The sequence below is a fragment of the Heteronotia binoei genome, chromosome 13 (assembly GCF_032191835.1).
Source record: "Heteronotia binoei isolate CCM8104 ecotype False Entrance Well chromosome 13, APGP_CSIRO_Hbin_v1, whole genome shotgun sequence".
NCBI lineage: Eukaryota > Metazoa > Chordata > Lepidosauria > Squamata > Gekkonidae > Heteronotia > Heteronotia binoei.
In genome coordinates this window covers 55,245,398-55,273,015 of record NC_083235.1, presented here as the reverse complement: position 1 = coordinate 55,273,015, position 27,618 = coordinate 55,245,398, and the positions used below count along the sequence as shown (strand labels likewise).

Sequence of the window (27,618 nt, the reverse complement as noted above, 5' to 3'; positions counted from 1 at the left end):
CTTGACGGACTCCAATGCCCGATGCTTCTCCTCCTCCCTTCCCTTCCCACCCAGCCCCGTTGCAGCAGCCGTTCTTCCTTTTCGCAAGCTGCTTCCCGCGCCCAGTCAGCTGGCTGGGGGGGGGGGAGGAGAGAAGCCCCGCCTGCAAAGGACCATGTGCCTTTGCACCTCCGGAGGCTTGATTGCAAGGCTCCACTTTGGGATGGTGTGACTGCTGCTGTAAAGAAGCTGGCAGCAACTCGTGAGTAGAAAGGCCAGTCCCTCGCTTCAGTTGCCAGAAAGGGGGGGGGGAGGGAGGAGGAGAGGGAAACGTCTTCATTATTCCCTATGTGGAGATCAATTCTCATAGGGTATAATGGGGAATTAATCTGGAGGTTTTGGGGGCTCTGGGGGAGCTGTTTTTTGAGGTAGAGGCACCAAATTTTCAATATAGTATCTAGTGCCTCTCCCCAAAGTACCCTCCAAGTTTCAAAACGATTGGACCAGGGGGTCCAATTCTATGAGCCCCAAAAGAAGGTGCCCCTATTCTTTGTTATTTCCTATAGAAGGAAGACATTTTAAAAAGTGTGCTGTCCCTTTAAATGTGATGGCCAGAACTCTCTTGGAGTTCAATTATGCTTGTCACACCCTTGTTCTTGGCTCCGCCCCAATGTCTCCTGGCTCCACCCCCAAAGTCTCCTGGCTCCTCCCCCAAAGTCCCCAGATATTTCTTGAATTGGACTTGGCAACCCTAAGTCCTCTTGTGGATCAGAACCTGGCTAATTAATAGGAAGAAGAGAGTGAGCATAAATGGGAAATTTTCGCAGTGGAGGGTGGTAAGCAGTGGAGTGCTGCAGGGCTCAGTACTGGGTCCGATGCTTTTTAACTTGTTCATTAATGATTTGGAGTTGGGAGTAAGCAGTGAAGTGGCTAAGTTTTCAGATGACACTAAATTGTTCAGGCTGGTGAGAACCAGAGAGAATTGTGATGCACTCCAAAGGGATCTGTTGAGGCTGGGTGAGTGGGCATCAGCATGGCAAATGAGGTTCAACGTGACCAAGTTCAAAGTAATGCACATTGGGGCCAAAAATCCTAACTATAAATACAAGTTGGGGTGTGAACTGGCAGAGACTGACCAAGAGAGAGATCTTGGAGTAGTGGTAGATAACTCACTGAAAATGTCAAGACAGTGTGTGATTGCAATAAAAAAGCCAACATCATACTGGGAATTATTAGGAAGGGAATTGAAAACAAATCAGCCAGTATCATAATGCCCCTGTATAAATCGATGATGAGGCCTCATTTGGAATGCTGTGTACAATTCTGGTCACTGCACCTCAAAAAAGATATTATAGCATTGGGAAAAGTGCAGAAAAGGACAACTAGAATGATTAAAGAGTTGGAACACTTTCCCTATGAAGATGGGTTAGAAAGCTTGGGGCTTTTTAGCTTGGAGAAACGTCGACTGCGGGGTGACATGATAGAGGTTTACAAGAATATGCATGGGATAGAGAAGGTAGATAAAGAAGTACTTTTCTCCCTTTCTCACAATATGAAATATGTTGACATTCAATGAAATTGCTGAGCAGTTGGGTTAGAACTGATAAAAGGAAATACTTCTTCACCCAAAGGGGGATTAACACATGGAATTCACTGCCACAGGAATTGGTGGTGGCGGCTGCAAGCACAGACAGCTTCAAGAGGGGATTGGATAAACATATGGAGCGGAGGTCCGTCAGTGGCTATTAGCCACAACGTATTGTTGGAACTCTCTGTCTGGGGCAAGTGATGCTCTGTATTCTTGGTGCTTGAGGGCAGGGCACAGTGGGAGGGCTTCTAGTGTCCTGGCCCCACTGATGGACCTCCTGATAGTGCCTGGTTTTTTTGGCCACTGTGTGACACAGAGTGTTGGACTGGATGGGCCATTGGCCTGATCCTACATGGCTTCTCTTATGTTCTTAATTTAACAGTATGGAATTGAATAGGTGTAGTCAGAGGTTGGAAATGCTGAGGTAAAAATTGTGTTTAATACAGGTTATGCTTCTTTTAACAATCAAAATAGTGTTGTTGAGGCTTATTTTTATATGTTCTTGGCTTTTAACACTGAGAAGCATTTGACTTAAGTATTTTAGTTACAGTTACAATGTTTCCTCATATAGTTGCCTATGACTCTTCAGGTTTCCTTAAGACAGTCTCTTTGTGTACCTTAATTCTCCCCCTTTTGGAAACCGCAGATTTCAATATCCTGAGGTGTCTAAATCCAATTCCCTTCATAACAGAGCAGGAGTCTCCTCAGCCCAAAACCCCCTGTGTAACTGGGCAGAAATTCATTTCTTCCTCAGACAATATAACCTTTTTCTTTTGACCTGAATTGGAGTTTCAGCATACTACCAAATTGCCCTTGCCAAAATCTCAATCCCAGTTCTGGTGTCTGCATAAAATGGACTTCATTTGACTTCTTAGACATTCAGTTGTGACACTGATTTTTTCCCAGAATTAATAGAAAACATTTAAGGCAAGGAGTCATTTCCCATCACTCCAAAGGTGAACCTGTCTGGCTGACTCTGTCAGACTCACTGACTGCAACCGACTCTGTCAGAAGCTGTTCAAAAGACTCCAACAAGAGTCTCATCTAATCATATAGTCCTCCTCAGCTGGCACTGGCCAATCAGAGGAAGGGGAGGGAGGGTGCAGCCTGTCACTCAAACTCTTCAATCCAGTGAATGGTTAATTTTTTACTTCCCAGCTCTCTAAAATTGCTGTACTAGGAAACCTATTGTTACGAGCAGCCCTCCACACTCCTATAAAAGGCCAAGGACAGGCATAGCTGTAGACTGAACAAACTGGAAACAGGTGAAACAACCCCCTTCCCTTCCCATTCTGAGGCCTGAGGAGTCCCACTAGCAAGACAGCCGAAGAATGTCTAACAGACCTGAAAAGAAGGGAGTGCCATGGCTTGCCAGGATTTTGGAAAGAAGAGTTACCATAATAGATCCAGATGCCCACTTCTTCCTTTATTTGGAATATGGTACTACAACAAACCAACCAAAAGGGAAGTGAAACCATGGTCAAAGTATCAAGAGGGCATAGCAGTGCCTTCATACTTCCAAGTTTGCTGTGTGCACTCTCAGTCATAGCCAGCCCCACCTACAAAGTCATTGTACTTTTACTGTTGTTAATGTTTGAGCAGGGCCTGCCCCACACAACCAGCAGTTCAGGAAGAAATCAGTGGGTTTCCCATATCAAATTGGAAACCAAATACTCTAGTATTTGTCTCTCTGCACTCATTCTCACACTCTGTATCCAAACCGTGGCCCACACCTCAGAGCCATCTCTAACTGATGGTAGCCAAGTCAGAGATGTGGACACCAGCACCCCTCTCCCAAAGAACTACACATCCTTCCTTTTGAGAGTGAGAGCCTCAAGATACCAGAAAGTTTTCTGGCACATCATCAACTTAAGCAATTGTCTTATGTCTTTGAATAAAATGTCCTTTACCATGAGGTAATCCTTCACAGCTGAATACTTGAGATAGATGCCTTCTGCAGTCCTCCTAACTAGGCTATCAGAAGGGCTGTAGCAGTGCCTTCTCTGTTCCAGAAAACCATCCATTACCAGGTCATCTTTCTCAAAGGGATAGCTTTTTCTCAATCCAGTTGCCCTCAGTTACTTCTCAGTCAAGTTGTGCAATCCATTTGCCTTTCCTGTATGTGTCCTCTCCCCTGTCACATCCAAAACATCCCTCACAGATATTATGGTACTTACACACATACACACACACACACACACAAACACACGAGTGGGTTAGCATTACCCAGGGTTTCCTCTATCAGAAAATCACTGTTTTCTCTCACTATTTCTTAAAAAAAATATCTTCCACAGCTCAAATTCCATCTCAAGGATCACAGCAGAAACTAAAAATATAAACTAAAATATAAAATGCTCTGAGCCTAGGAAAATGTGAAATGGCTGGGCATTGCAATTCCCCCCCTCCCCAGGTCTACTCAGATTGGCAATGGCTCTCCAGTATAATATCCCCCTTTGGCTGTGGGTTCCCAGGTTAGAGTGCTCACTAAGTGCCAGTTCTCAGGCCCATTCAGCAGAGACAAACTTTGGCAGCCTTGGAACTTCAAAGGGTGAGGGCAGGAGAGGGGAAGAAAAGAGCTGTGGGCCTGATTAAAGCCCTGGGCAGTCTGGTTGTAGTCCATATATAAGTTTGACACCCATGCTCTACAGAAAAGTGGGAACAGATACAGAAATCTTAGATATGACAGTAGGTATGAGCAAACTGTCCACCAGTAGATATATGGTATGGCAATGTACGAACATTGATAGGCCATGATTGTGTCTTCCTAGCACCTTTGGAGAGATATCCATTCTTGGACAAGGTACAAAGCATGGTCTATAAGAAAATTACTAGCAACCCGCTCTCTCTAACTCTCATCCCCGAAGGAAAGGCATAAAGCAGAGACATTAGCTGAGCCATTTATCTGAGAGAATCCTGCCACGTACCATCTTAATGGAACAAAGTGTGAGGGAATGCAGCTGAATGCGTCCTTGTTAAACTAACATTAAGGATGTTTAACAGATGTCTCGCGTGCATCACATTAGCATCCGGAGATAGACTTGATAAACTAATGGCTTTGTTTATCATCTAGAAAATGAATTTAAAAGAAAGCAAGGAAGAGCAAGATGTAAGAAAGGGTATTTTCTCTTTCTTAAGGGTTGTAAATATTCCATTCAGGAAAGGGGAAAAAATTGCCATGTCTCCCTACTCAGACAGACACATTCATAGTGCAGTACAGCATTACCCCTCCAGCAAAGGATCATTTTTCAGGATGAGAAGCTTTTCTAGCAGAAAGCTTTTTGTGTGTACCCTTACAGGCAAAGCTCATGAACAGGGTGTGGACTTAAGGGGTACAAAGACTAGCACAAACTGATCTACTATATAGAAAATGTAAGAAATCCAGTAAAGCGGCATATATATTCATGTTACAGTATACATGTGGCCACAGTCCAGAGAGTGGCACATCTAGCTCTGTGTGTTTGACCTTGTGATCTGTCTGAAGGAACATATTGCACATATATATTATTATCTATATATCTAATAACGTGTAGTCGCATCTGTGAATACCTAAATCTGCAGATTTGGGCCATGCCAACATTAAACAGATTTTCCTGCAAAACTTGGGGAAGCCCAGGTTTGCAGAGAAATCTGAAATCTTTTAAAAATATATATGGGGGGGGGGGGGGGTTAAATCCCCTCCACTAAAAAAATGGCTGTCTACACACACATACAGACAACCCACTTACCATGATTCTGCAGCAGCCATTTGGAGCCACTTTGGGCCTGACCATAGTAGTGGCCATTGGGAGCCACTCCAGGATGCCAGGAACTGCTCCAGGCCTGGCTGCAGCAGTGGCAGACATTGGGAGCTGCTCTGGGCTCACAGCAGCTCCCACACAACACTGCTGTTGCAGCCAGTGTTCCCTCTAAGCCGAGTTAGTGTGAGATAGCTCACAATTTTTTAGCCTCTGGCTCACACATTTTTGTCTTCGCTCAGGAGGGATGGCCTCGGAGCACACTAGTTTATGCAGTAGCCAAATCATTCATTCACAACTTTAATGCTCACGAAGTAGGATTTTTGCTTACAAGACTCCACAGCTTAGCGGGAGCATTGATTGCAGCTGGCCTCGGAGGTATGTGGTAAAGCCAGGAGCTGCATCAGACTCAGTGATGGGTGGGAAAGGTGGGATTCCTGCATGCCACAAATCTCATGGACCCCCTACTGTTGTTGTTATTGTTATTATAACATTCTGATATCCCAGTCAAAACACCCTGAATTAGGTTTAGGAGCAGATCAGTAGCCAGTGTAATTATTGTAATATCAGGATCACATATTCCCAATATCTGGCCCTGACAAGCAGTCTAGCCACAGCAGTCTGCATTAGCTGTAGCCTCTGAACACTCTTCAAGGGTAGCCCCAGGGCTTTTTTTGTACAAAAAAGCCCATGAGGAACTCATTTGCATATTAGGCCACACCCTCTGATGGCAGCATTGTTTCACACAGGGCTTTGTTGTAGAAGAAGCCCAGCAGGAACTCATTTACATGTTAGGCCACACCCCCTGACACCAAGCCAACCGGAACTGCGTTCCTGTTCAAAAAAAGCACTGGGTAGCCCCAAGTAGAGCACGTTGCAGTAGACATAATTAAGGCATAGATCACTGTGGCTATATCTAACCCAGGAATGGATGCAGTTGATGCACCAGCTGGAGCTGAGCAAAAACACTCCAAACCACCCCAGCCACTTGGTTTTTAAGGATGATTACTATGTTCAGTAGTACTCCCAAGCTGCAAACCAGGCTTGTCAAGGGGAGTGTAAACCCATCCAAGAGAGGAGAGATCTCAAGTCCCAGATCTTCCTTTCTGCTAATGCAGAGAACTTCTGTTGTGTCAGGATTAAATTTCAGCTTATTCACCCTCATCCAGCCCATTACCAGCTCCAAAGCACTGGTTCAAAACATCAACAGCATTCTTATAATTAGATGGGGGGGGGGGGAAGATAGAGCTGGTTATCGTCCACATGTTGATGATACGGCAGTCCAAACTTTCTGAGATCCCAGTGGCTTTACATAGATATTAAATAGCATGAAGGATGAGACTGAACCCTGCAGAACCTCACAGCAGAGCTGGAATCACCCACCCGCTAAGGCTGCCTGTCTGGGTAGGATTTGAACCACCATATCACAGTCCCTTGAGTCCCAGTGCCAAGAGGTGTCTCAGTAGGATACTATGGTTGATAGTATTGAAGGTCACTGAGAGATCCATCATATCCTATAATCAGTGAGGGCTGAACCACTCAGTGGCAGAGGTGGTGGGCAGTTTTCTTTTACCACAACTGAGTGTCCTGGTGCAGTCCTTGACTTTCTCCCAACTGGGTTGTAGAAGAAAGCAAAGGTATGTGCTGAGAACATTGGAATGCCAAACTGCATCCCTGCCCTGTGTGACAAAGCCAACAAAGTCTTTGAAAATTAAGCTTCATCCTGGGCTACTGCTTGTTTCTGCTAACAGATGCTAGAATGTTGGGAACTGGCATTTGTAGGTGTAGGAGATTGGCATAGAGCTACTGAGAGCTGCCATGAGCATCTAGACAAAGATTCCCCCTGGACCCCATTCCTTTTTACCAACCAAACCAAAGGCAAATAGAAACCCTGCCCCCCCCCCATCTCATCAACCCCGTTTGCATTAGCAGCAGCATCTCCAAGAAGCCTCGTAGGAGGCAATGGAGAAATCTAAATTGTCCCTTGTCCCAGATGTGCTTTTATGAGTATGTATGGCACTATTAGACTAGGAGGTATCTGTTGTGAGGAGTCCCCAAAACACCTAGAACTACTGCATGGGCAGTGGGCCTGTGGCTAATCCCAGTACTGACATGAGAAGTCCTGGGATCTTCTAGGAGCAGCTACCTTGGCACAGAGCAGTCCATGTAACTAAATACATAATATAAATAAATCGCTATGTTACAGTGCAATGCACACACTCTCCTAAGTCAGTTTATTTCAATGGATTTAGGAGGGCGTAACTTTGCTTAGGATTGCACCGTTTTTCATAGCCTTTTCAATACTGACTTTGGTGTATGTCTGAACTTTTTGTAGGTGTATCCCATCACGCAACAGGGTAGGATTGGCAATATAAATTTTGAGCTATTCTCATGCAGAATTTCCCAGGTTCAATCCCCAAAATCTCCAGTTAAAAGGATCAGGTAGCAAGTGATACAAAAAACCTCAACCTGAGACTCTGCCAATCTAAGCAGGAAAGACTGACATTGATGGACAAATAGTCTGATTCAGCATAAGGCAGCTTCTTATGCATATGTGAACATTCCAGTGCCACTAAGGTACCTCTCCAGTTCATTTTTTAAAATCCCGTTAATGTTTGTTGAAGGACACACACACTGTTTATGGTTGTGGCATTTCCCACCAAGATCACAGCTTTGCAGATCTAGCTCTGGCACTGTCTTCACCTAATTTGGCATGCTGTCGTGTTTTAACATCCCAGCCACTTTCCGGGAATCAAGTTCAAACTGCTGGCTGCTATTCTGTATGTAAAAATGGTTTCTCAGCAATCAGTACACTCAGCGGGCAAGGACACCTTAACATCGCCTTTGAGTGAAGCGAGAGGAGCAAAGAAAAGGAAAGAAGGAGTGCCGCTGATAAGGCGGCACTTTCATCAGCCAAGACACGGGTAGAGAAAGTCCTTTTGAGAAACAGGTGGGGGAGGGGAAGATGATGAGTTATAGAAAGCAAAGGTGAAAAATAAGGGCATGTTTAGCAAGCAGAGCTAAATATCAACTGCAGGGTGGTGCAGTGTGTGAGCCCTCTGAATGTGCGAATGTCTCGGCTATGATCAGAAGAGTGCACTTGTTGTGCATGCACATTTTATTTTTTATTGATTTATTTTTTTTCTGCCCTTCCTCCGAGGAGCTTGGGATGGCCTACAGTGTTGTACAGTGGTCAGAGGGTGCATTCACACGACACTAAATAATGTGTTTTGCAACTGGATTTTTGCTATTCTTACACAGCAAAAATCCAGTTGCAAAACACATCATTTAGTGTCATGTGAACACACCCAGAGTGTCAGACAGGCATCTGGGTGAGCCATGTTTGAACCCCCACTCTGCTATGGATGCTTGCGGGGTGACCTTGGGCCAGTCACACACTCTTAGCCTAACCTACCTCATATGATTATTGTGAGGATAAAGGGGAGGAGAGAAGATGTGGTAAGCTGTTTTAGGTCCCCACTGGGGGGAAAGGGTAATTTAGACTAAGATAGCATTTTTAATTGTTTGTTTTTTGCCATCAAGTCACAGCTGATTTATGGGAACCCTGTGGGGTTTTCAGGGAAGGAGCCCTTCAGAGGTGGTTTGCCATTGCCTGCTTCTGCATCAGAACCCTGGGATTCCTTGGAGGTCTCCCATCCAAATACTAAGCCAGGGCTGACCCAGCTTCGCTTCTGAGAACTGACAAGATCAGACTAATCTAGGCTAGCATCCAATAGCATCCATGTGCACCTTTGGATTGTGGCCACAGGAGGGTGTGATCAGCCATTGCCTTTCCTTTCCCCAGAACAAGTACCCTTTGCCAGCACTCATTCCTTATTTAAGGGACAATATACCCTATGGCTGTTAGTCACTATCAGTGTTTGATGATGGCATAATTTGCTCATTCAAAACACTGGAACAAGGCCTCGAATATTGGGTTAACCTTCTTTATTTAGCATTTATCTCTTTTTGTTGCCATTTTTTATTCATCACAATCCCAGGAGCACTTAAATCTTAATAACACTGAGAACTTCATCTTCTGTTACATGTCCTGACAACAAATTAAATTTTAAAAAACTTAACAGTATTTCCATCATTGAGTAACTTAATTCTCTTATATTGTTCTTAGTGAATCTATCCAGACTAAGATTGTATTAAAAGCCAGCTTGTTTGCAATAAATTGTGTTCATGCATTATGCATGTGCCTATCAATAGCTATGCCCACACAGGTAACATATGTGGTATAGCATATGCACACAGTTGATATTTGCAATAGGAAGGGATTACCAACTCATAGGAATGCCAGTCACATCAGCCTGCCTGCTTGAAAATGTTCCTGTCTGCACAGGTAAAAGGTAAAGGGCAGCATATGCACAACCTAGTTTATACTCCCTGTGGGCTCGTGCAGCCATAAACCTAATTTAAAATCCTAAATTACAAGGCTAAGCTGGTTGATAGCACTGTTGATAGTGAGTGGTGGTGCAGAAGTAACATCATTTAGAATGGGAGGGGGAGTGACTATGTTAGAGGGGAGAGAGTGTATGCAATCCTGTGGCCTGCTCTCCTGGTCAAAGGGTAAGTTTGCAGAAACCACATGAATGCCTACTCTAAAGCACTTCGATAAGGAAGTTTGTGAGGCTAGTCCTGTCCTAACCTTCCAGAAATTAGTCCCTGGATCTTTTCCCTTGTAGCTGGAAAGACTGCTAGAGGGATGGTATTGATTGGGGAGGGGGGATTTCCCAGTGAGGAAGGACCTTGTCTCTACCCACTGTCGACCAGTCTGGTTCATAACCAGTTTGATTCGAATCCAATAATGTCTCCCAGCATCTTGTTTAGTTTGTCCCTTAGAAACACATTTGCCCTTTATTGGATGCCACACACACTGTGTTTTTATAGCCACACACACCGAGAAGCAAGTATGTACACTAGTTAGTATGTAACACACATTTTACCGAAACCTTCCTCGCACACAGCGAGAAAACAAAACATTCACACATACACTTCAAAAACAACAGCAAACAACAAAACCTGCCATGGCCTCATAGAATCTTACAGAATTCTTTCATACGCAGGGCGTACTGGAATTGAATATGTAACCTCCATTATGCAGCAAGTGAACTGGTTGCCTTTCCATTTGTGAAGGCAGTTTGGGGAGATAAAGCCTCTTTATCACAAATTTAATGGTAAAATATATTTCCCCTCCCTCAGCCATTTTATGTCTCCAGCAGATTAGATCATTCTGTTTAAAAAAAGAAAAGAAAACTTAATCTATGAATATCCAGCCTGTTCTCCCTCCTCAGAGCTTAGTCACTGAAATAATTTAAGGGTGGGAACAGGAAATAGGGAATAGTTTTTCCCTTCTCACCTGAGGTGAAAGTACTGCAGACATTTGGTTTATACATTGAGGCTTCCTGAGCCTCCAGGATCATCCAGCTGCATGTGAAATTGAACATATATAACTTTAGGTTTGCCAGCCTCCAGGTGGGGCCTGGAGATCTCCCACTTTTACAACTGATCTCCATCTGGCAAAGATCAGCTCTCCTGGAAAAAATGGCTGCTTTGAAGGGTGGAATTTATGACACTGTACCATGCTGAGGCCCCTGCACTCTCCAAGGTCCACTCCCAAAGTCTGCAAGTATTTTCCAACACAGACCTGGCAACCCTACTCGAGTCCACTGCAGATCTGCACTGGATCCCAATTAAATCAAGCTCAGGAGCATCTGGCTGTTCCTGTTTCAAGGGAAGATGGCTGTTCAGAGTGCTGACTGGCTGATCTTTGTGACAATTACAAAACCATTCCTTCCGTCTCTCAAAGCATTGCTGCAAGCTTGTTTTCTTTTTCTTTTTTTAAAGCACCTAATAAAGATATAAATGGATAACCATTCTGAATGGTGGAAGGTTTTAGGAAGCCAAAATCTTGCCCAAAGCATAGAGAGAGAAAGATGAAAAATCCGTACAGGAGCTGGAGCAATTATGTGTGCTAGTGTGAGAGCAAAGGCAGGAAGAAGCTGAGCTCATCCCAAGGCAAAAAACCCAGTGTCTGTTCCTGCAGGGAGTCCCATCTGCTTTCACCCATGTATTTATGCAGGCACAGTCAAGTAGTCTGGGAGTGGAGAGAGATCTAGTAATCATGTCTGAACCAGAAGTGCAGCCTTATTGCAGCCTCTACTTCTGATTGCAACTTTTACATTGTGCATTGCTGAACCACAACACTTGCCTGCATTTTTGAACCACAACACTTGCCGAGGAACTTTCAGACGGAAAGATGTTGACACTTTCTGAACCAGTTTGGTGTAGTGGTTAAGTGTGCGGACTCTTATCTGGGAGAACCGGGTTTGATGCCCCACTCCTCCACTTGCACCTGCTGGAATGGCCTTGGGTCAGCCATAGCCCTGGCAGAGGTTGTCCTTGAAAGGGCAGCTGCTGTGAGAGCCCTCTCCAGCCCCACCCACCTCACAGGGTGTCTGTTGTGGGGGAGGAAGGTAAAGGAGATTGTGAGCCGCTCTGAGACTCTTCGGAGTGGAGGGCGGGATATAAATCCAATATCTTCTTCTTCATCATCATCTTTCAGATGTCTCCATTTTGTGTTCTTCTTTGTGCATGTATGCATATGTGTAAGCAGACATATATGAAAAACATCATGCACATAACTGCAGAAACTTGCTCAGCATTTGCTACAAGTATAAGAGCCAGGAATGGCTGACTTGGCATCAGGGGATGTGGCTTAATATGCAAATGAGTTCCTGCTGGACTTTTTCTACCAAAAAAGCCCTGACAGGAGCACACATCAATATTCAGAGATTTTAAGTGCTTAGAGCAGGAAATGATCAGTTTCAGTACTGTTAGAAGGACCATCATGCTGCCTCCTGGGCTGCTAAGCATTGCTTGACTTGAACTAAGATGAAGGGCAACAGAAGTGAGTGTTGGATAAGAGTGTCGTATCGTTCTCTTAGCAGCTTTTCTTAAAGGGGGGGTGTCTCATGCCTTTGAGGCACATAGCTAGTACTAAAACTATTCTTCATTCCCTTCAGAGCCATCACACTGGAGAACACTCTTGTGATCCTGTCAACGGTAGCACCTGATGCTGGAAGGTACTATGTGCAGGCTGTGAATGACAAGAACGGAGACAATAAAACCAGCCAACCCATCACACTAACTGTGGAGAGTAAGTGCATCATGGTTTGAACTGGAGAGACCTTTCATTTGGCGTATTCTTTTTTTCTGGCTGTGCTAGTGTGCTTTTAGAAGCTGGATAGCGGTCAAAAATTCAACAGAAGTGGCTTACTTCAGTTTGGAGATTCTGTGGTGGGGACAACCTTGAATTTCTGTCATTTGGTTGCTTAATGCATAAGAATGCTCCCAGAAATAAGGCACTGACCTTGCTTTGAAAGCAGGTACTTGGGCCCATGAAACTGATACTAAAGGTTGATACACACGTTATAAAGTCCATGTGGTGGACATGCACCTTCCCACCATGAGTAGGGGGAGGGACGGTGGCTCAGTGGTAGAGCATCTGCTTGGTAAGCAGAAGGTCCCAGGTTCAATCCCCGGCATCTCCAAAAAAGGGTCCAGGCAAAATGGTGTGAAAAACCTCAGCTTGAGACCCTGGAGAGCCGCTGCCAGTTTGAGAAGACAATACTGACTTTGATGGACCAAGGGTCTGATTCAGTATAAGGCAGCTTCATATGTTCATATGAGTACTTTGGATCAGACAGGCTCCTTGTAGCTCCATGGCAGGAACTTAATTCCCAGGCACACATGGGCCAGATTAAGATCAGTTCATGGCATTTAGGGAGAAGGGCCTTCGCCCCCATGCTCTTTTCCCATCCTAAAGCAGTCCCGGGGAACTACTCTTTGCTTCCTTGGGGAAATTTTTGTTTAGCTATTAGTACTTTTCCATTTCCCCAGTGATCAAGTAGTGACTGGCTGGGGCTGCTTCCCAGGAAAAGGTTGCAGAGAGAGAGGTTGAAGTCCATGGTCCTAACCCCAATTAGACCTGTGTTCACCTGAGAAGTGTTCATGTCAGAGGACTGCCAGAATACATCTATCTGAAGTCCACATGACACACATGTGAACTTTGCAACATGTGAATTGGAAACAAAACATGCTAGATGTAGAGCGCAAGAGTAACCATGCGCTCTCCTTCCATATGCACACATCTGCTGTGTGGGGGTGAATGTCATGGTTCTGAGATGGTGTCCAGCTTCAGGGCCAAACTAGACAGTCAGCAGAGTTTTCCCACAGAAATAACAATTTCTGCCTGCAGAGTGTGACTTTCTTGTCTCCCACCTACTGCTGGAGCACCACCCCAGGCCCAAAAAACTTCAGGGGGCATTTGGGGGCTACAGTGGGAGGAGGGAGGCCAGCAAGTTGCACCTTGCAGGACAAAATAATTCCATCTGCAAAAATGTTCCAGTGGATCCAATCCCTTACCTTGGCAAATGCATAATTCCAGCGTCATGTTTATCAGGAAGGATAATGAGATACTCAGGTGGTGGGAGGGAATGCATACAGTTGAGTTTCTGTGCACACTCATTCTCCCCTACAAAAGCCCAATGAGGCTGCTCCTTCCCCCAGCAGGGCTCACTTCCCATTTCAGAACCCACTTGGGGGGCCATGCCCATCCCTTTCTCATTGACTCTGTCTCAAAAATGTTCCTTCCCTTCAGCTCTTGTGTTAGCACTCCAAGAGAACAACTTGTTAGAGTTTTTCTTTGCAATGCCTAGCTTGCTTTTCATCAGGTTCAGGAGGGGCTTTCCTATTGGAAGCAGCAATGGGATAGCTCATTACAGAAACATGTGAGGATATAACGGAAGGGCTGTATATACCTTCACTACAGTGCATGCTGCTGGAAGTTTGTACATGTGTTCTGCATTTGCACGCCTCTCCTGAAATCAGAGATGCCACCTGCTTCTCTTACTAAGGCTGAAATGAAATGCTGTGTACCTTGCTTGGGAATAAGTCCTATTGCATTCAGTGGAGCTTACTTTTAAGTAAACATGCATATGATCAGCCACTTGTCATGCTTCTGCTGCTATTAATGCATGAGCCTAACAATCCTGATTTACAAAGTGCTTTGCAGCCTGTGTTGTGTTCCCTTCATAGCAGCTCTTTGAGGTAGGTCACCACTGTGCGTATTTTGCAGATGTAGTTGAGAGTGTGTTCTCCTGCCTAAATCCATGACACAGCTGGCGCTTATATGGTGTCTTCCCACATTCAAGTCTAAATTCTCTATCTATCCACCAAATCACACTCACTGTGCAGTGCAGAGAAACGTCTCTCTTCCAAAAGAACAAGCAGCCAAATGATCGGGGCACCAGCTGGCACTCTGTTGAGGTGTTCCACTGCCTGCTTTTAGGGCCTGGGCAAGTCACTTACTGTGCTGTTTTACGCAGAATAATTCCAGTGATTTCAACAGACTTGGACTAGAGTAATTGTACAATTCTACAAAGTATTGCACTCTGTGCCTCAGTGCTCTGTCCTTGGCTATGAGAGCCTTTTGCCATCTTGAACCATGTGTAAGAATATAAAGGATCACAAAGCACTCAGACATTAAGATGCAGTAGCTTGTTTTGGAGCGCCACAGGTGAGTGTAAGGTGGTCCAAGGAGGTATTTTCTGTCTTGCTTCTTTTTTATGTAGACCAAGAGGTCCCTGAAGCTCAGCCTGTCATCGGCATCTCTTTGCATCTGGCTTTCCCATCGTTTCAGCAGGCCTGGGCCCAAATTTAATTTGCAGTAAATCTCTGGCAAAGCTCCGGCTGGTGCTGACTAAACATTTCTGCCTGCTCCGAATTTATTTAGACACTTTGGGCCACGGCTGCAAGCAGTAAGGCTAGAGGCTCTAATTACATGAGTAGTTAAGGCCCGTTTCTGCTTCTTTGCCATCCATATAGTCTCTCCGCTTCCTGGGTACTTGACTGCAGCACAGTGGATAGGAAGCTAAATTCATTCAGCCTAATATGCTCTCGAGAGAGACTCTTGGCATGCATGCCGACAGTGTCTCAGCCACCCTCACATTCAGCCCTCAGACCCTTCCTATCTAAATCCTCACTCTCCCTCCCTATTGATCCAGGCTTTCCTATTCCCTCTTTGGCTTTAGGAAAGTCCTTCCATTCATAGTCCCTCTTATTCCTTGTATGCCTTACTCCCCCTGGAGTCTTATTACAAGGCAGTCTGGAGGAATCTATTCACCCCCGCCCCTCCACGGCTACTGTTTATAGAAGACTGCAGTGGGTGAGTGGGACTTGAACATATGAAGCTGCCTTATACTGAATCAGACCTTTGGTCCATCAAAGTCAGTATTGTCTTCTCAGACTGGCAGTGGCTCTCCAGGGTCTCAAGCTGAGGTTTTTCACACCTATTTGCCTGGACCCTTTTTTGGAGATGCCAGGGATTGAACCTGAGACCTTCTGCTTCCCAAGCAGATGCTCTACCACTGAGCCACCGTCCCTCCCCCTTGGAGTGGACACTGGGTTCTATTATTCCTCCTTTGAACATATGAAGCTGCCTTATACTGAATCAGACCCTTGGTCCATCAAAGTCAGTATTGTCTTTAATTATTGCTAGACCTTGCTTTCCCAGAGCTGCTCGTTACCCAATCCTACATATAATTTAATGCTGTGGGAATGTCCTGTTGCTACATAGTCACAGGATCTCACTCCCAATTTGGTTTGCTCCCCACAAGGACAGACCTTTTTGGTTCCTGAGAAAGAAATGCAAAATGCCCCAAGCACCAGGGTTGCCAATTACAGGTGGGGCCTGGATTTCTCCTGGAATTACAACTGATCTCCAGACTCGTGAGATCAGTTCCATTGGAGGAAACAGCAACTTTGGCGAGTGGACCCTGTGGCGTCACATTGCTGCTGAGCTCTCTCTCTTCCGCCAGCCTCCGCCCTCTCCAGGCACTACCCTCAAAGACCCAGGGATTTCCCAAGCTGGGGTTGGCAGCCCTAAAACCATGGAAATATTTTAATAATGAGCTAATAGCTGAATATTCCTTCCAAATCTATCACTCGAGGCAGGCCACTTCACCCTGCTTTTGGTCCACATTCCTCACCCACAAATGGCTGTTGCTTCTCCCACTTTCAAGTTTATAGGAGACTTGCCCTAATTCTTCAGTCCTAGCCCTCCACCTCCTCTGCTGTAACACTTCAGAGATTCCCCCAGCACCTTTGGAGCCATTGAGCTTACTCTTTCATTTAATAGTCTTGAGTTCACTTTCTCCTGAAACTCTCAGCTCTTTGGGAAAGGCCTTGATCTTTGCCTCCCAGCAAAGCCATGAAATCCACATGAGTCGGCCCTGTGATTCCTCAGCCCCTCCAGAAGATGTTTACATCACAGCTGTTTTATGCCTCCCAGACCTGGCTTTATATTCCCCCTCCCCTTTCTTTGCCCCATTAATCTGGAGTGCTGTACCTCTGTGGGTAATAAACACCATAGTGCCCGCCTTTATGGATTCAGCTATATCAGCAACCTTGCGATCCCAGCAACACATGAAGGGGAGGAGGGATGGCTTTATCGCTGCAATTATTTTGCTTTATGTACTTTTCCTGTTGCTGTTTCTGCCACTTCTGCTGCTCTGTCTCATGTTCCCTCCCTCTGTCTCTGCTTGCATCTCTGATGCCACCTGTTGATGCCCAGCTAGAGATGGGGAGCAGGGGCCAGATCTCTGTAGAATTCCTTGGTTAAGGTGGGTACAGGATCTTAATGTTCCTTCTGAGAGACTGAAAATCCGTGCCGCTTTAAAGGGAAGGCTTAAAAAACTATCCTGTTAGACAGCTAACGGGGGGGGGGGGGCGTGTTTTACTCAGTGGTAGGGCATCTGCCTGGAATGTGAAAGGACACTTTCAGCTCTCTCCAGCTCAAGTGACCAGGTAGAAGGTGATTGGAAAAGCCTGCACTTGGGACTCTGCAGTGTGGTTGCCAGTGAGAGCAGACAATAGTGAAGCTGATAGGCCAATGGACTGATGCATAATAAGAAACTTAAAATGTTCCCTTCAGTCTTGACAACTTGCTAAAAGAGTTTTGTGAGTTCCATCACTATGTGAGCAAACTGTGGTTAAGAAAAGCCTGGCTTTCCAGCCCCCAAGATGCTGCTCTCACTTCCATCTACCTGTGCCTTGTGGAAGATTAGAAGTGATACTGCAGATAGACAAAGAAGCATGGATGGGCAGCAGGTGAAACCTGAGTGGCATGGTGAAGACATCAGTCTACAGACTTCTGCTGTGCATGTCTTATCTCTTTTGCCACCAAATGGGAGCTGCATAGGCGTAGGGGCTATGGTGTGTTTGCTGGTGGATAACACAGGTAGGAGCACTTCAAGAAAGTTAGTATAGTAGAGGAGTAAGCAGCGCCAGTGCTAGGGTGCTGACACAAGGCCAGTGCCCCAGGCATGATGTCCCCCACCCCCCCTCCTCCCCCCATGCTCACTCCCAACCGGCTGCCATAGCTCCACCTCCTGTGCCATGTCTGTGCTTCCAGAAGCACACCACCCCCCTACTCCCCCAGCCCCCGCTAGGCCATGCTGTAGGCATCTGCCTAAGGCTGCCTAATGGATGCGCTGGCCCTGGGGGTAAGAAGGAAATGAGACCCTTGGTCAAGGGGCAAAATGAGTGCTGTTTTTGGGCTCCATAAAGTGCCTGATAGAATGGCCAGCTGGTTGCCCAATCTTGGCTTGCTGGTGTAAGTGAGGGAGAGTTCAAAAGAATCCTACCAACCTCATGCCAAGTATGAGAAGTAAATAAGAAGGCCAGAGGGCAGTACACTGCAAACTGCGCAACTTATTTTGCAGTGTTTACTGCCTGCAGTAATGAACTTTTATTCCACTTGTGCTGGTCATGAAGACTGGCATGGAACTAGGCAAAGCATTGGCGCTCTGTCTTCTGATGGTTAAAAATCTGACTCAGCAACTTCGTTTGCAAGTTTTCAGACATCACAACTAGAAGCCACACTTGGCAGCTTTCTCATGCTCCCACCAAAATGTGATATTCACACAGCTTTGAAATTAGGGCCCAAACAGATGGAATGAATATCATGGATCTCCATCCATCTGTAAAAGGTAAATCATGTTTGTTTGACTTACATTTTACAGATAGATGGAAATTCATGGTCTTTGTCATATCTGTTTTGGCCCTTAGTCATTGGATCACCAGTGGCTGTGAGAGAGAAGACACTGGGATGGTTACAGGTGCAGGAGTACTGAAAGTTTGGAAGGAACCATGTGGCTAAGCTGGAAGTTACAATAGCATAACCAATGGGAATACTGGGGATCTGTTTAACCAGTACAGTGTAATATTGATTTCTTTCAGTCTGAAGGTGGGTACACTGAGAAACGATTGTAGATTCTTGGCATGTTGAGGAGAAATGGTAAGTCTTGGGCAAAGGAAGAAGAATCAACTCCAACATTTTGAATACCAAAAATACATTTATTGAGAGAGTCTTGCTGCTGGTGCCATTCCATTGCTCAGGGTTGTCTGGGGTTCCGCAACAGCACTCAGTTCTCAGTGGAGGAGGCAGCATTCCTAAAGGGCCAGTTTGCCTTCTGTGTGCGCTACAACTGGGAAACTTTTCCATTTGGTGTCAACATCACTTCCCTTCCTCCTCAGATATAGGTGGCCCAGCCGATCCAATTGCCCCAACCATCATTATTTCACCTCGCAACACTAGTGTAATTGCCGGAACATCAGAAGTGATCCTAGAGTGTGTGGCCAATGCCAGGTAAGTCTCTGCTTGTTGTGGTTCTTGGTTGTTGGAAGGGATAGCTGCCATGTCTGCTGGAATTTTGACAGTGGTCTTTTGATAATTTATAAATCATCTTTTCAGTAGAACTTTCAGTGCATGAATTTGCTGCCCTGGCCTCCTTGACTCTCCTCTGTTGGGCTGGAGCACAGGTTCATTCTGCAAAACCATGATCTGGGAAACAGCCTAGAATCCCTCTGCTGGCATTCTTCTGCTCCCAATGCACTCTGCCAATGTGGTATAATACTATCCAGGCTTTTTTGGATGAAACTGATGCCCTGGACCCCTACCAATCCAGCTTTCACCTTGCCATGGGACAGAGACAGTGCTGGTCGCCTTAGTAGATGACCTTTGGAGGCATCTGGACCATGGCGGTTCGGCACTGCTGATACTGTTAGTTCTCTCAGCAGCATTCAGTATGGTTGACCATGAGGTGTTGGCCCACCACCTCCCCGACACAGAGATTCAGGGGTTAGGGGGGAATTGTCCCAGTGGCACCCACTAGAATGTAGAGCGCCACAGGGGGCAATCCTTTCCCCAATGCTATTTAATATCTATATGCGCCCCCTCGCCCAGATGGTCCAAAGATATGGGCTTGGTTGTCACCAATATTCTGATGACACCCAGCTCTATCTGCCTGGACTCTGCCCCTGAAGAACTGGGTGAGGTATTGCAGGCTGTAGCTGGTTGGTTGCATCAGAGCCAGCTGAATCCATCAAAGACAGAAGTCCTGGGTCTGAGACAGAAGGGGCTGGGGAGTGGAATCAGGCTCCCACTTTTCAATGGCACCCAACTGACACCATCAACAGAGGTGAAGAGTCTGGGGGATGCCTCTTTATCTATGGAGGCACAGGTCACTGCCACTGCAAGGGTTGTCTTTTTCCATCTGAGGTGGGCCCGACAGTTGGTCCCCTATCTTACCTCCCATGATCTAGCCACAGTGATTCATGTAACAGTCACCTCCAGATTAGACTATTGTAAATCTCTCTACGTGGGGCTTCCCTTGACCCTGTTCTGGAAAATCTAGCAGGTGCAGAACGCAGCAGCCCGGTTGTTGGTATAGAGGACTATGCGTGCACAGATGCATCTGGTGCTGTGCAAACGGCACCAGCTACCTCTGGAGTACCGGATCCGGTTTAAGGTGTTGGTCCTTACCTTTAAAGCCCTTTGCGGCCAAGGGCCTGCATATCTTCGGGACCACTTCTCCCCATATGAACCCCTCCCCCCCAGGCTCTGAGGTCTGCTGCTCAACATCTTCTCATAGTCCCTGGTCCTAAGGACGCCCGGTTGACTTCAATGAGGGCCAGTGCCTTTTTGGTCTGGGCCCTTAGCTGGTGGAATGAGCTCCCGCTGGAGATCTGGGCCCTGCAGGACTTATCAAGGTTTGCAGGGCATGTAAGATGGATCTCTTCTGCCAGGCTTTTAATTAATCCAGTGGGCATCCTTGAAAGTCATCACTTCCCCCAGCATTTCACCATTATGGTGTTATTTTATGCTGTTATCCATCAGCCGCATGCTGTTTACCGCCTATGTCTGTAAGATGGTTTACTGTGCTGCTCCTGTTTGTAATGTCTGTTTTTATGATATTATTTTAACGGTTGTTTTAGTGTTGTAAGCCGCCCTGAGCCCACTTGCGGGATAGGGTGGGATATAAATCAAAAAAGTAAATTAGATTAAATTTAAATTAAATTCCATAAATGAGAAATATTTTCAAGCAACAGTGGTTACACCTACAGCCCCCACCCATGCAGGGACTTCCCATCCATCAAAATAGCTTGATTTCTGCCACCAGCTGTGTGTACACTCCTAACTGCAAAGCTAAACTGGACTGCTGGGTAGGAGTACCTTCAGTCTTTACTGATTATCCAGTGACACTGGGTGCATGGGAAAGGGGATCCCCTCTCACAGGCCTCTTTGCTAACCAGGCCACTCATCAAGTTGCACATCGTCTGGAAGAAGGACAGGGTGCCTGTGTCGAGTGGCATCAGTGATTACAACCGGCGCCTGACCATCCTCAATCCCACTTTGAGCGACAGTGGCTACTATGAATGCGAGGCCGTGCTGCGAAGTAGCAGTGTGCCTTCTGTGGTGCGAGGAGCCTACCTCTCTGTCCTGGGTAAGCATGGGAAGGAAGCCATGTGGTATCATAACCTCAAAGATATGTTGGGGCTGTGGGTGAGCGAAGAGCATATACTTTGCATGCAGAAGGTCCCAGGTTCAATCCCTGGCCTCTCAGATGTTCCCAGACTGTAGGAACTGGGATAGACCTCTGCCTGTCAATCAGAGTAGGTGATACTGAACTAGATTCTGTGTGCAGCAGCTTCATATGATCAGAGTGCAGTGAGTCAGTAACCTTAATGGAGGTCTGATGTTGTTAGACCTTGTGAACTCGGTTCCAAATTGAGAGGCATGCAAAACCAGTGCTTGTTGGAATTCTGCTGATATTTTGCATTGGAGGAAGTTTGGTCAGTCCCATGACTGGGTTTTCTGTTGCAGAGCCACCTCAGTTTGTCAGAGAACCAGACAGGCACATCACAGCTGAGATGGAGAAGGTGGTGCAGGTTCCTTGTCAAGCCAAAGGTAATTTTCCCTAGTTCACTTCTCAGTCATCTAGTTCAGCTTTTTGTTGCAGCCTAAGCCAAGGCAGTTTGAGCACTCATCCTGCTAGTAACTTGGCAATTTTAATAACTAGTTTGCCAGCAAAAGTACACCTAGAGCATTTCACCATTGTAAGGGGGAAGAGAACGTTGTAGTTTTTGTGCGGCTGCTCCCCCTTTTTAAAAAAACGAAACAAAACACCTGCTTATAAAAATAAGAACATTTCTGCCCCATCCAGTTGCAAAGGTAACCTTGAAAAGACGACCTGAACAAAACAAATGTGACATGCTGACATCTGCTTCAGTCTACAGACAGCCTAAAGCAGAAGCCCTGTGTAGGACAGCAGTTTCATAAGCAGCTATGATATTAGTGTGTGCAGGCTCTCAATGAAAGGAGCAGAGCACCGTCAGACAGCTCCAGAGTCGATGAAGAAAGTGTGATCTTAAATTGCAGGATACAAACCTAAGGTTTAAAATAAGCAGGACACAAATCTGAGGTTTAAGATTAGCAAGCATTTTCTAAGAATAAGATAGTAAGCATCTCGCTGGAGTTGTGTTCTTGTCTATTTGTTCCTTCCTTGCCAGAGCACAGACAAGGGATGTTGCGGCCCAATGGCAGACCCGTGTTTCTTTAGTTTTACTGCAGTTCATCACAAGATTCTGGATTTAATTCAGATTGTTAGATCCAAGCTGCTAGAGCGTTTGAGTCAAGCCTGAATTTGTTTGAATATTTGGACCATTAGAGGTGGGAGAAGCTGGGGGGATGAGGCCGGTATGATGTAGAGATTAGAGAATCAGACTAGGACTGGGGAGAACAAAGTTCAGATCCCCAGCTCAGCCATGAGACTCACTGAGGCTGATTCTGCACTCACCTTTCTCCAGGGTAGGCGTCTGTTTCTGGGCAGAGCAAACTGGTGATTTCGCACCAGTTGCTCCAGTTTCGCACCAGTTGCACCAGTTTACACTGCAGCGGGGCAAATTGTGGGTTTGCCCCACACAAAATGCCGGCATGGAGCAACTGGTGTGAAATCACCAGTTTGCTCCGCCCAGAAACGGAAGCCTGCCCCGGAGAAAGGTGAGTGCGGAATCAGCCTGAGTGACCTTGGATAAAGTCCCTCAATCTAATCTATTTCCCAGGGCAAAATGGGAGAACAATAAGCTATGAACACCACCCTGAGCTGAATTTCCCTGCTTTTATGTAAATCCTTCCCAGTTCTGTCAGCCTTAGGCACCCATCACCCCTGTTGCTTTTGGGACACCCACACGCTTGTGTTTTCTGAGTGTGATTCTTAGAGTAGAATAATGAACAGGATTCTAAGTATGTGCGAGAAGGGAAGTGTTGTGGTAGCAACTAGTTAGTTAAGTACTGAGAATCACAAACCTCTGGACCATCTCCAGGATCTGGGAATGGGAAATCTATTGAGAAGGGAAAGTGGTATATGGAAGAGTTTAATTTTCCTTTCCCTTTGCTCTCTAATGCGTTGCAGGTGTACCTCCACCCAGTATGTTCTGGTACAAGGATGCAGCACTGCTTGAAGTGGAGAAGCTCCCTCGTTTCCAGCTCCTCACCAATGGGAGCTTGCAGATCAGTGGGCTGGTGCCAGACGATACGGGCATGTTCCAGTGCTTTGCCCGCAATGCTGCTGGCGAGGTGCAATCCTCCACGTACCTAGCCGTCACCAGTAGGTGTCAGCAAGTGCTTTGGTTATAGGTTGCCTTGGAGCCCCCTTCCTTCCACCCCAGTGTTCCCTGCAGGACCTCGCAGTCCTGGCGCTGAACTTCCAGAAGCAGGGTTGATAGTCACAGAGCTCTATTGCAGAAAGCAAAGAGGTGAGCCATTAGGAAGATCAGTAATGGTTGATAGTCTGCAAAGTGGAGAGGGAGCTGTTGGAGGCAATCTGCATGAACCATGAGGGAGTAGTATCCTAAAGGTTCTCTCTGCGTTTTAGGGAAATTGTTTCTGCCACTACTTTTTTTTTTGCTGCTAGGTCACAGCTGACTCACGGCAACCCTGTAGGAGTCTTCAAGGCAGGAGATGTTCAGGGGTCATTTGCTTCTGCATAGACTTCCTTGGTGGTCTCCCACTGAAAGACTAACCACGGCTGATCTTGCTTAGCTTCCAAGGTCTGATGAGATCAGGCTAGCCTGGGCTATCCAGGTCTGGTCTCCACCACCTTATCTCTGATAATATTATAGTATTGCACTGAGAGGGCTATGTGGTCTCTTTGCCCATCTCCCCAATATTCAGAAGCATTCTGAACAGGGAAAGAGAGGGCTTGAGCAGGGAGGAGAAGGCAGAACACAGTCAAGTGCCCCTTATAGGCAGAGTATCAGATGAGATTCGGATCCTTATTTAAGGCTCCTCCTATTTTTCATCTTCTGTCCAGCTTAAGCACTGCCTCATTGGAGAGCTCAGAGAAATTGGGTGGGGGGAGGCAAAAATGATGTGCTAATGATTTGGCAATCTGGAACCCACACCATAGGTATTTTCCCTTGCCTTTCTCCCAATCATAGGCATTGCCCCCAATATAACCAAAGGACCTCTGGACAGCACTGTGATTGATGGAATGGCTGTGGTGCTCAGCTGTGAGACTTCAGGAGCTCCGCGACCAGCTATCACGTGGCAGAAAGGTAACAGTGAGGCGCGTGAAAGGAATTTGTGAAAAGTTGCTTGCAGGCTTGGCCAGGCATGGAAGTAAGAATTCCTCACAAATGATTCCTGGTAGCTGGAGCCCAGCCTTTGATGCTGTGAACACAGATCGCCTGCTACCAATCATGATACAGCATGGACAGTCCTCTTCTGCATCCACATCCAGAGAGGCAGGTTTGTGGCTCTGGCCACCTGTGATGTAGATCAGAGATTTTCTTTCCAAAAAGTTGGCCTCGTCCCAGTTAGAGGTTTGTGGCTTGAGGTGGAGAAAACAGAAAAATTAGTAGAATCAAGGTATACTAGCACAGTTACCTGGGGCTGGACCATTGCCAAGCTGTATTCCCTTCCCAGTTTCAGAATTCATACCTTAGCTCCCAGGCAATGGGAAGAGTCAAGGCAATATACTTGGTGCATCTTGTGTGAAGTTGGGGAGAGGAAACATGATCTCTGCTTGAAAACCTCATAAGATGGCATAGTGCTGAATGTGACCCAAAGCCATTAGTATTGTTACCCTCTGCTTCTGGCTGCCAGTGACCCTCAGCATTCCACGACAATGCTCAGTCCTGCCATGCAACCCCTCCCCATACTCCAGGCGGCTTTGCAAGACAAGCCCAATTGTGCTAGAGAATTGACTGGTATTAGTATGGTCCCCCTGAATTCCTAAAACCAGAGAGAACCAATGCGGCTTTTAGTAGATGGTGGATTTATACCACAGAGACCCAGGTGCAAATCTTTGTTCTGCCTTATGTGCCACTCTGTAACTCTTTGGGGGGCTATTCCACCTCACAGGGTTGTTGTGAGGATAAACTGGGGAGGGGAGAAACTTGTATTCCATACTGAGGTCTTTGGACGAAAGGCAGGATAAAATGCAGTAAAAAAATTCCAGTAGGAAGGTTGGAGTTCACAAATATGGATAGAGAGAAGGACCACCACCACCCCCTCCAAAAAACCCCCTCTTATGTTCCTTTCTCTAGAAGGAAGGTACTGCTTGATCTGAGGTCATCAACACAGGTGCTCAGGACTTCAGCATTCATTGTGGTGGAGATTTCATACACCACAGTAGGAAGCCATTGAAGGCAAGACTAATAATAGACTCTTCCTCTTTCCTCTGCAGGGGAGAGAATCCTGGCTAGTGGCTCAGTGCAACTTCCTCGTTTTACACTGCTGGAGTCAGGAAGCCTCCTGATTAGTCCTACAAGGATCTCAGATGCTGGCAGCTACACTTGCCTCGCCACCAACTCCCGTGGTGTTGATGAGGCATCCGCTGAACTTGTTGTTTGGGGTAAGATGGTCCCTATATTGGCCTCCCATCCTATGTGCCTGTTCTGTACCAGCTGCTGGAGATGGTGTCACCATCAGATCAGCCAGACTGGTATATCAGATGTTGCATAGACAGAAGTTGGGGGAAATCTGAGACATGTGACTTCATCTGTATCTTGGAGAGTGTCAGGACTCTATCAAAAACTCAGTTTTGAATGCCAATTTCTATCTATGTTTGCATCATAAAAGCTACAGGAAATATGCTGATAATAAACAGGTGTTTGAGAGTCACAGGGCTTATTCACACACACACACACACACTCCACTTAGTTTTTGGTCCTTTCGTTGTTATGATGGAACTGACTCCAGTGAAGTTTGATATGACAGCAGATGAGTTGAAAGTTCTATCCATGCTGCTAGGACTGTGATTGCTCATTCACATATGCAAGTCACAAGGTGATGAAAACATATGGGTTGAATCAGCCCCGTACGTTCATCAAGAATGATTTTCCTTCACTGTGCTGCTGATATTCTTTTTCCCATACAAAAATGTGACGTTTCAGTAAAGTTACACACACTTTGCACAATAGTTGCTCTGGTTTTAAATGTATGTTTTAAATTGTTTTTTATTATATCGTTATCCGCCCTCAGCCCGTCTCTGGGAAAGGGTGGAATAGAAATTGCCTAAAATAAATAAAGTTTCTCTTTTCCTGGTCATCCTTCCTCTTTCTACCTTTTTTGTTCCCTGTCTCATTTACGCCACTGGAACTGTGCATCTATTCACTGAGATAATTTGCTAATTTTACCTGCTGATTTCTTTTAGCAGAAGCTAAGCCTGGCTTTTACCACAATCCCAGAATGTGTGTCTTGCATGATTACTGCTCAGGGTTTTTTTCCCCAGAAACCTAAATCTAGTTTATTCGCGTTATATTGGTGAAATCATACAAATGCAGGATTTATTAAGAAATAAGATTTTTATAAAAGCCTAATTCTACAATCCCAAAAAAGAAGAAAAAGAAATAAATAGAAAATATACAAACTTTATTTTCCTGGTCAGTTTACAGTGTTTCCAAGCAAAGGACCAGTACCTGAAGTTACTGCTGCCTGTGGATTGTGGGCATCAAATTTGTTTTGAGAGTATATCTGTTCTCTTTCAATTTTATCTAATAAAACAATTGTAATCAGGTCCACAAGGCTGCAGGAAGGGGTGAATCAGTGCCTCCTGCTGACTGTCTAAGAAACAATAGTCTCCTTACAAAACCTACATTTGGATAAGCCTGCTTCTGGGAATCTGTTTGTGGATAAGTAATTAGTTGAACTTTTATCCTACTCCTCAGCGCTATGGGGAAAAAGGATTCACAAGGACCTGCACACATAGTGTTTTTCAGATAAGTATCTTACCATGTCTGAGCTTCTCCTCCCCCCCGCACACCTATAAAGGGGCACATAGATTCCATAGAAACACAGATAAGTACATAACTTGCAGCTGATTAAAACATCTTCTCTGCAGTAACTGACAAGCAGTGGAGGTTTTGAGCAGATTTTGTGAACAAGAGGGAATGGCTGAGTTGACATTCAGTGGCCATTGCCGTTTGGGGGAGGGGGATTATATTCCCTTTATGATATATGCCTTGCATCTGTGGTGTCAGTAGACCCGTTTTCTCTTTGTGGTACTCATTGAAATCTCAGTTGTACCAGTTGACTTTGGGGAACAGATGAGTGAGTGAACTTTGTTTTGCAAGTCTGTAAATTTTATGAATCTGTTAAAATCACCAGACTTTTGTGACCATCACAATTACTGCATGAAAAGGGAAGTTATTTGAACCTGCAGGTCAGAAGGCTGATTGCTGGCTTGGCATGGCAACTGTTACCCTGACTGAGCTTAGGTGTTCTCTCTCTCTCTCTCTCTTTCCCTCTCCTCCCTCCCCAGCTCGGACACGCATCACCAACCCCCCTCGGGATCAGAGTGTCATCAAAGGCACCAAGGCATCTATGACCTGTGGAGTAACCAATGATCCCAGTGTAGTAGTCCGGTAAGTGGCAGGTTCTGTTCTGCATGGGGTTAGACTCAT

General features: G+C 45.8%; 1 protein-coding gene across 5 annotated transcripts in view; it reads left to right on the top strand.

Annotated features, from left to right (window-relative positions):
* SDK2 (sidekick cell adhesion molecule 2) overlaps nt 1–27,618 on the top strand; it is a 487,588-nt gene that overhangs the window by 390,431 nt on the left and 69,539 nt on the right. For all 5 annotated transcript variants that reach the window (XM_060252314.1, XM_060252313.1, XM_060252312.1 and 2 more), the window contains 8 exons: nt 12,333–12,466; nt 18,907–19,018; nt 20,965–21,155; nt 21,536–21,619; nt 23,124–23,318; nt 24,151–24,267; nt 25,401–25,568; nt 27,477–27,579. In XM_060252314.1, the coding sequence (XP_060108297.1) occupies nt 12,333–12,466; nt 18,907–19,018; nt 20,965–21,155; nt 21,536–21,619; nt 23,124–23,318; nt 24,151–24,267; nt 25,401–25,568; nt 27,477–27,579 (1,104 nt within the window). The remainder of the gene's footprint in view (nt 1–12,332; nt 12,467–18,906; nt 19,019–20,964; nt 21,156–21,535; nt 21,620–23,123; nt 23,319–24,150; nt 24,268–25,400; nt 25,569–27,476; nt 27,580–27,618) is intronic.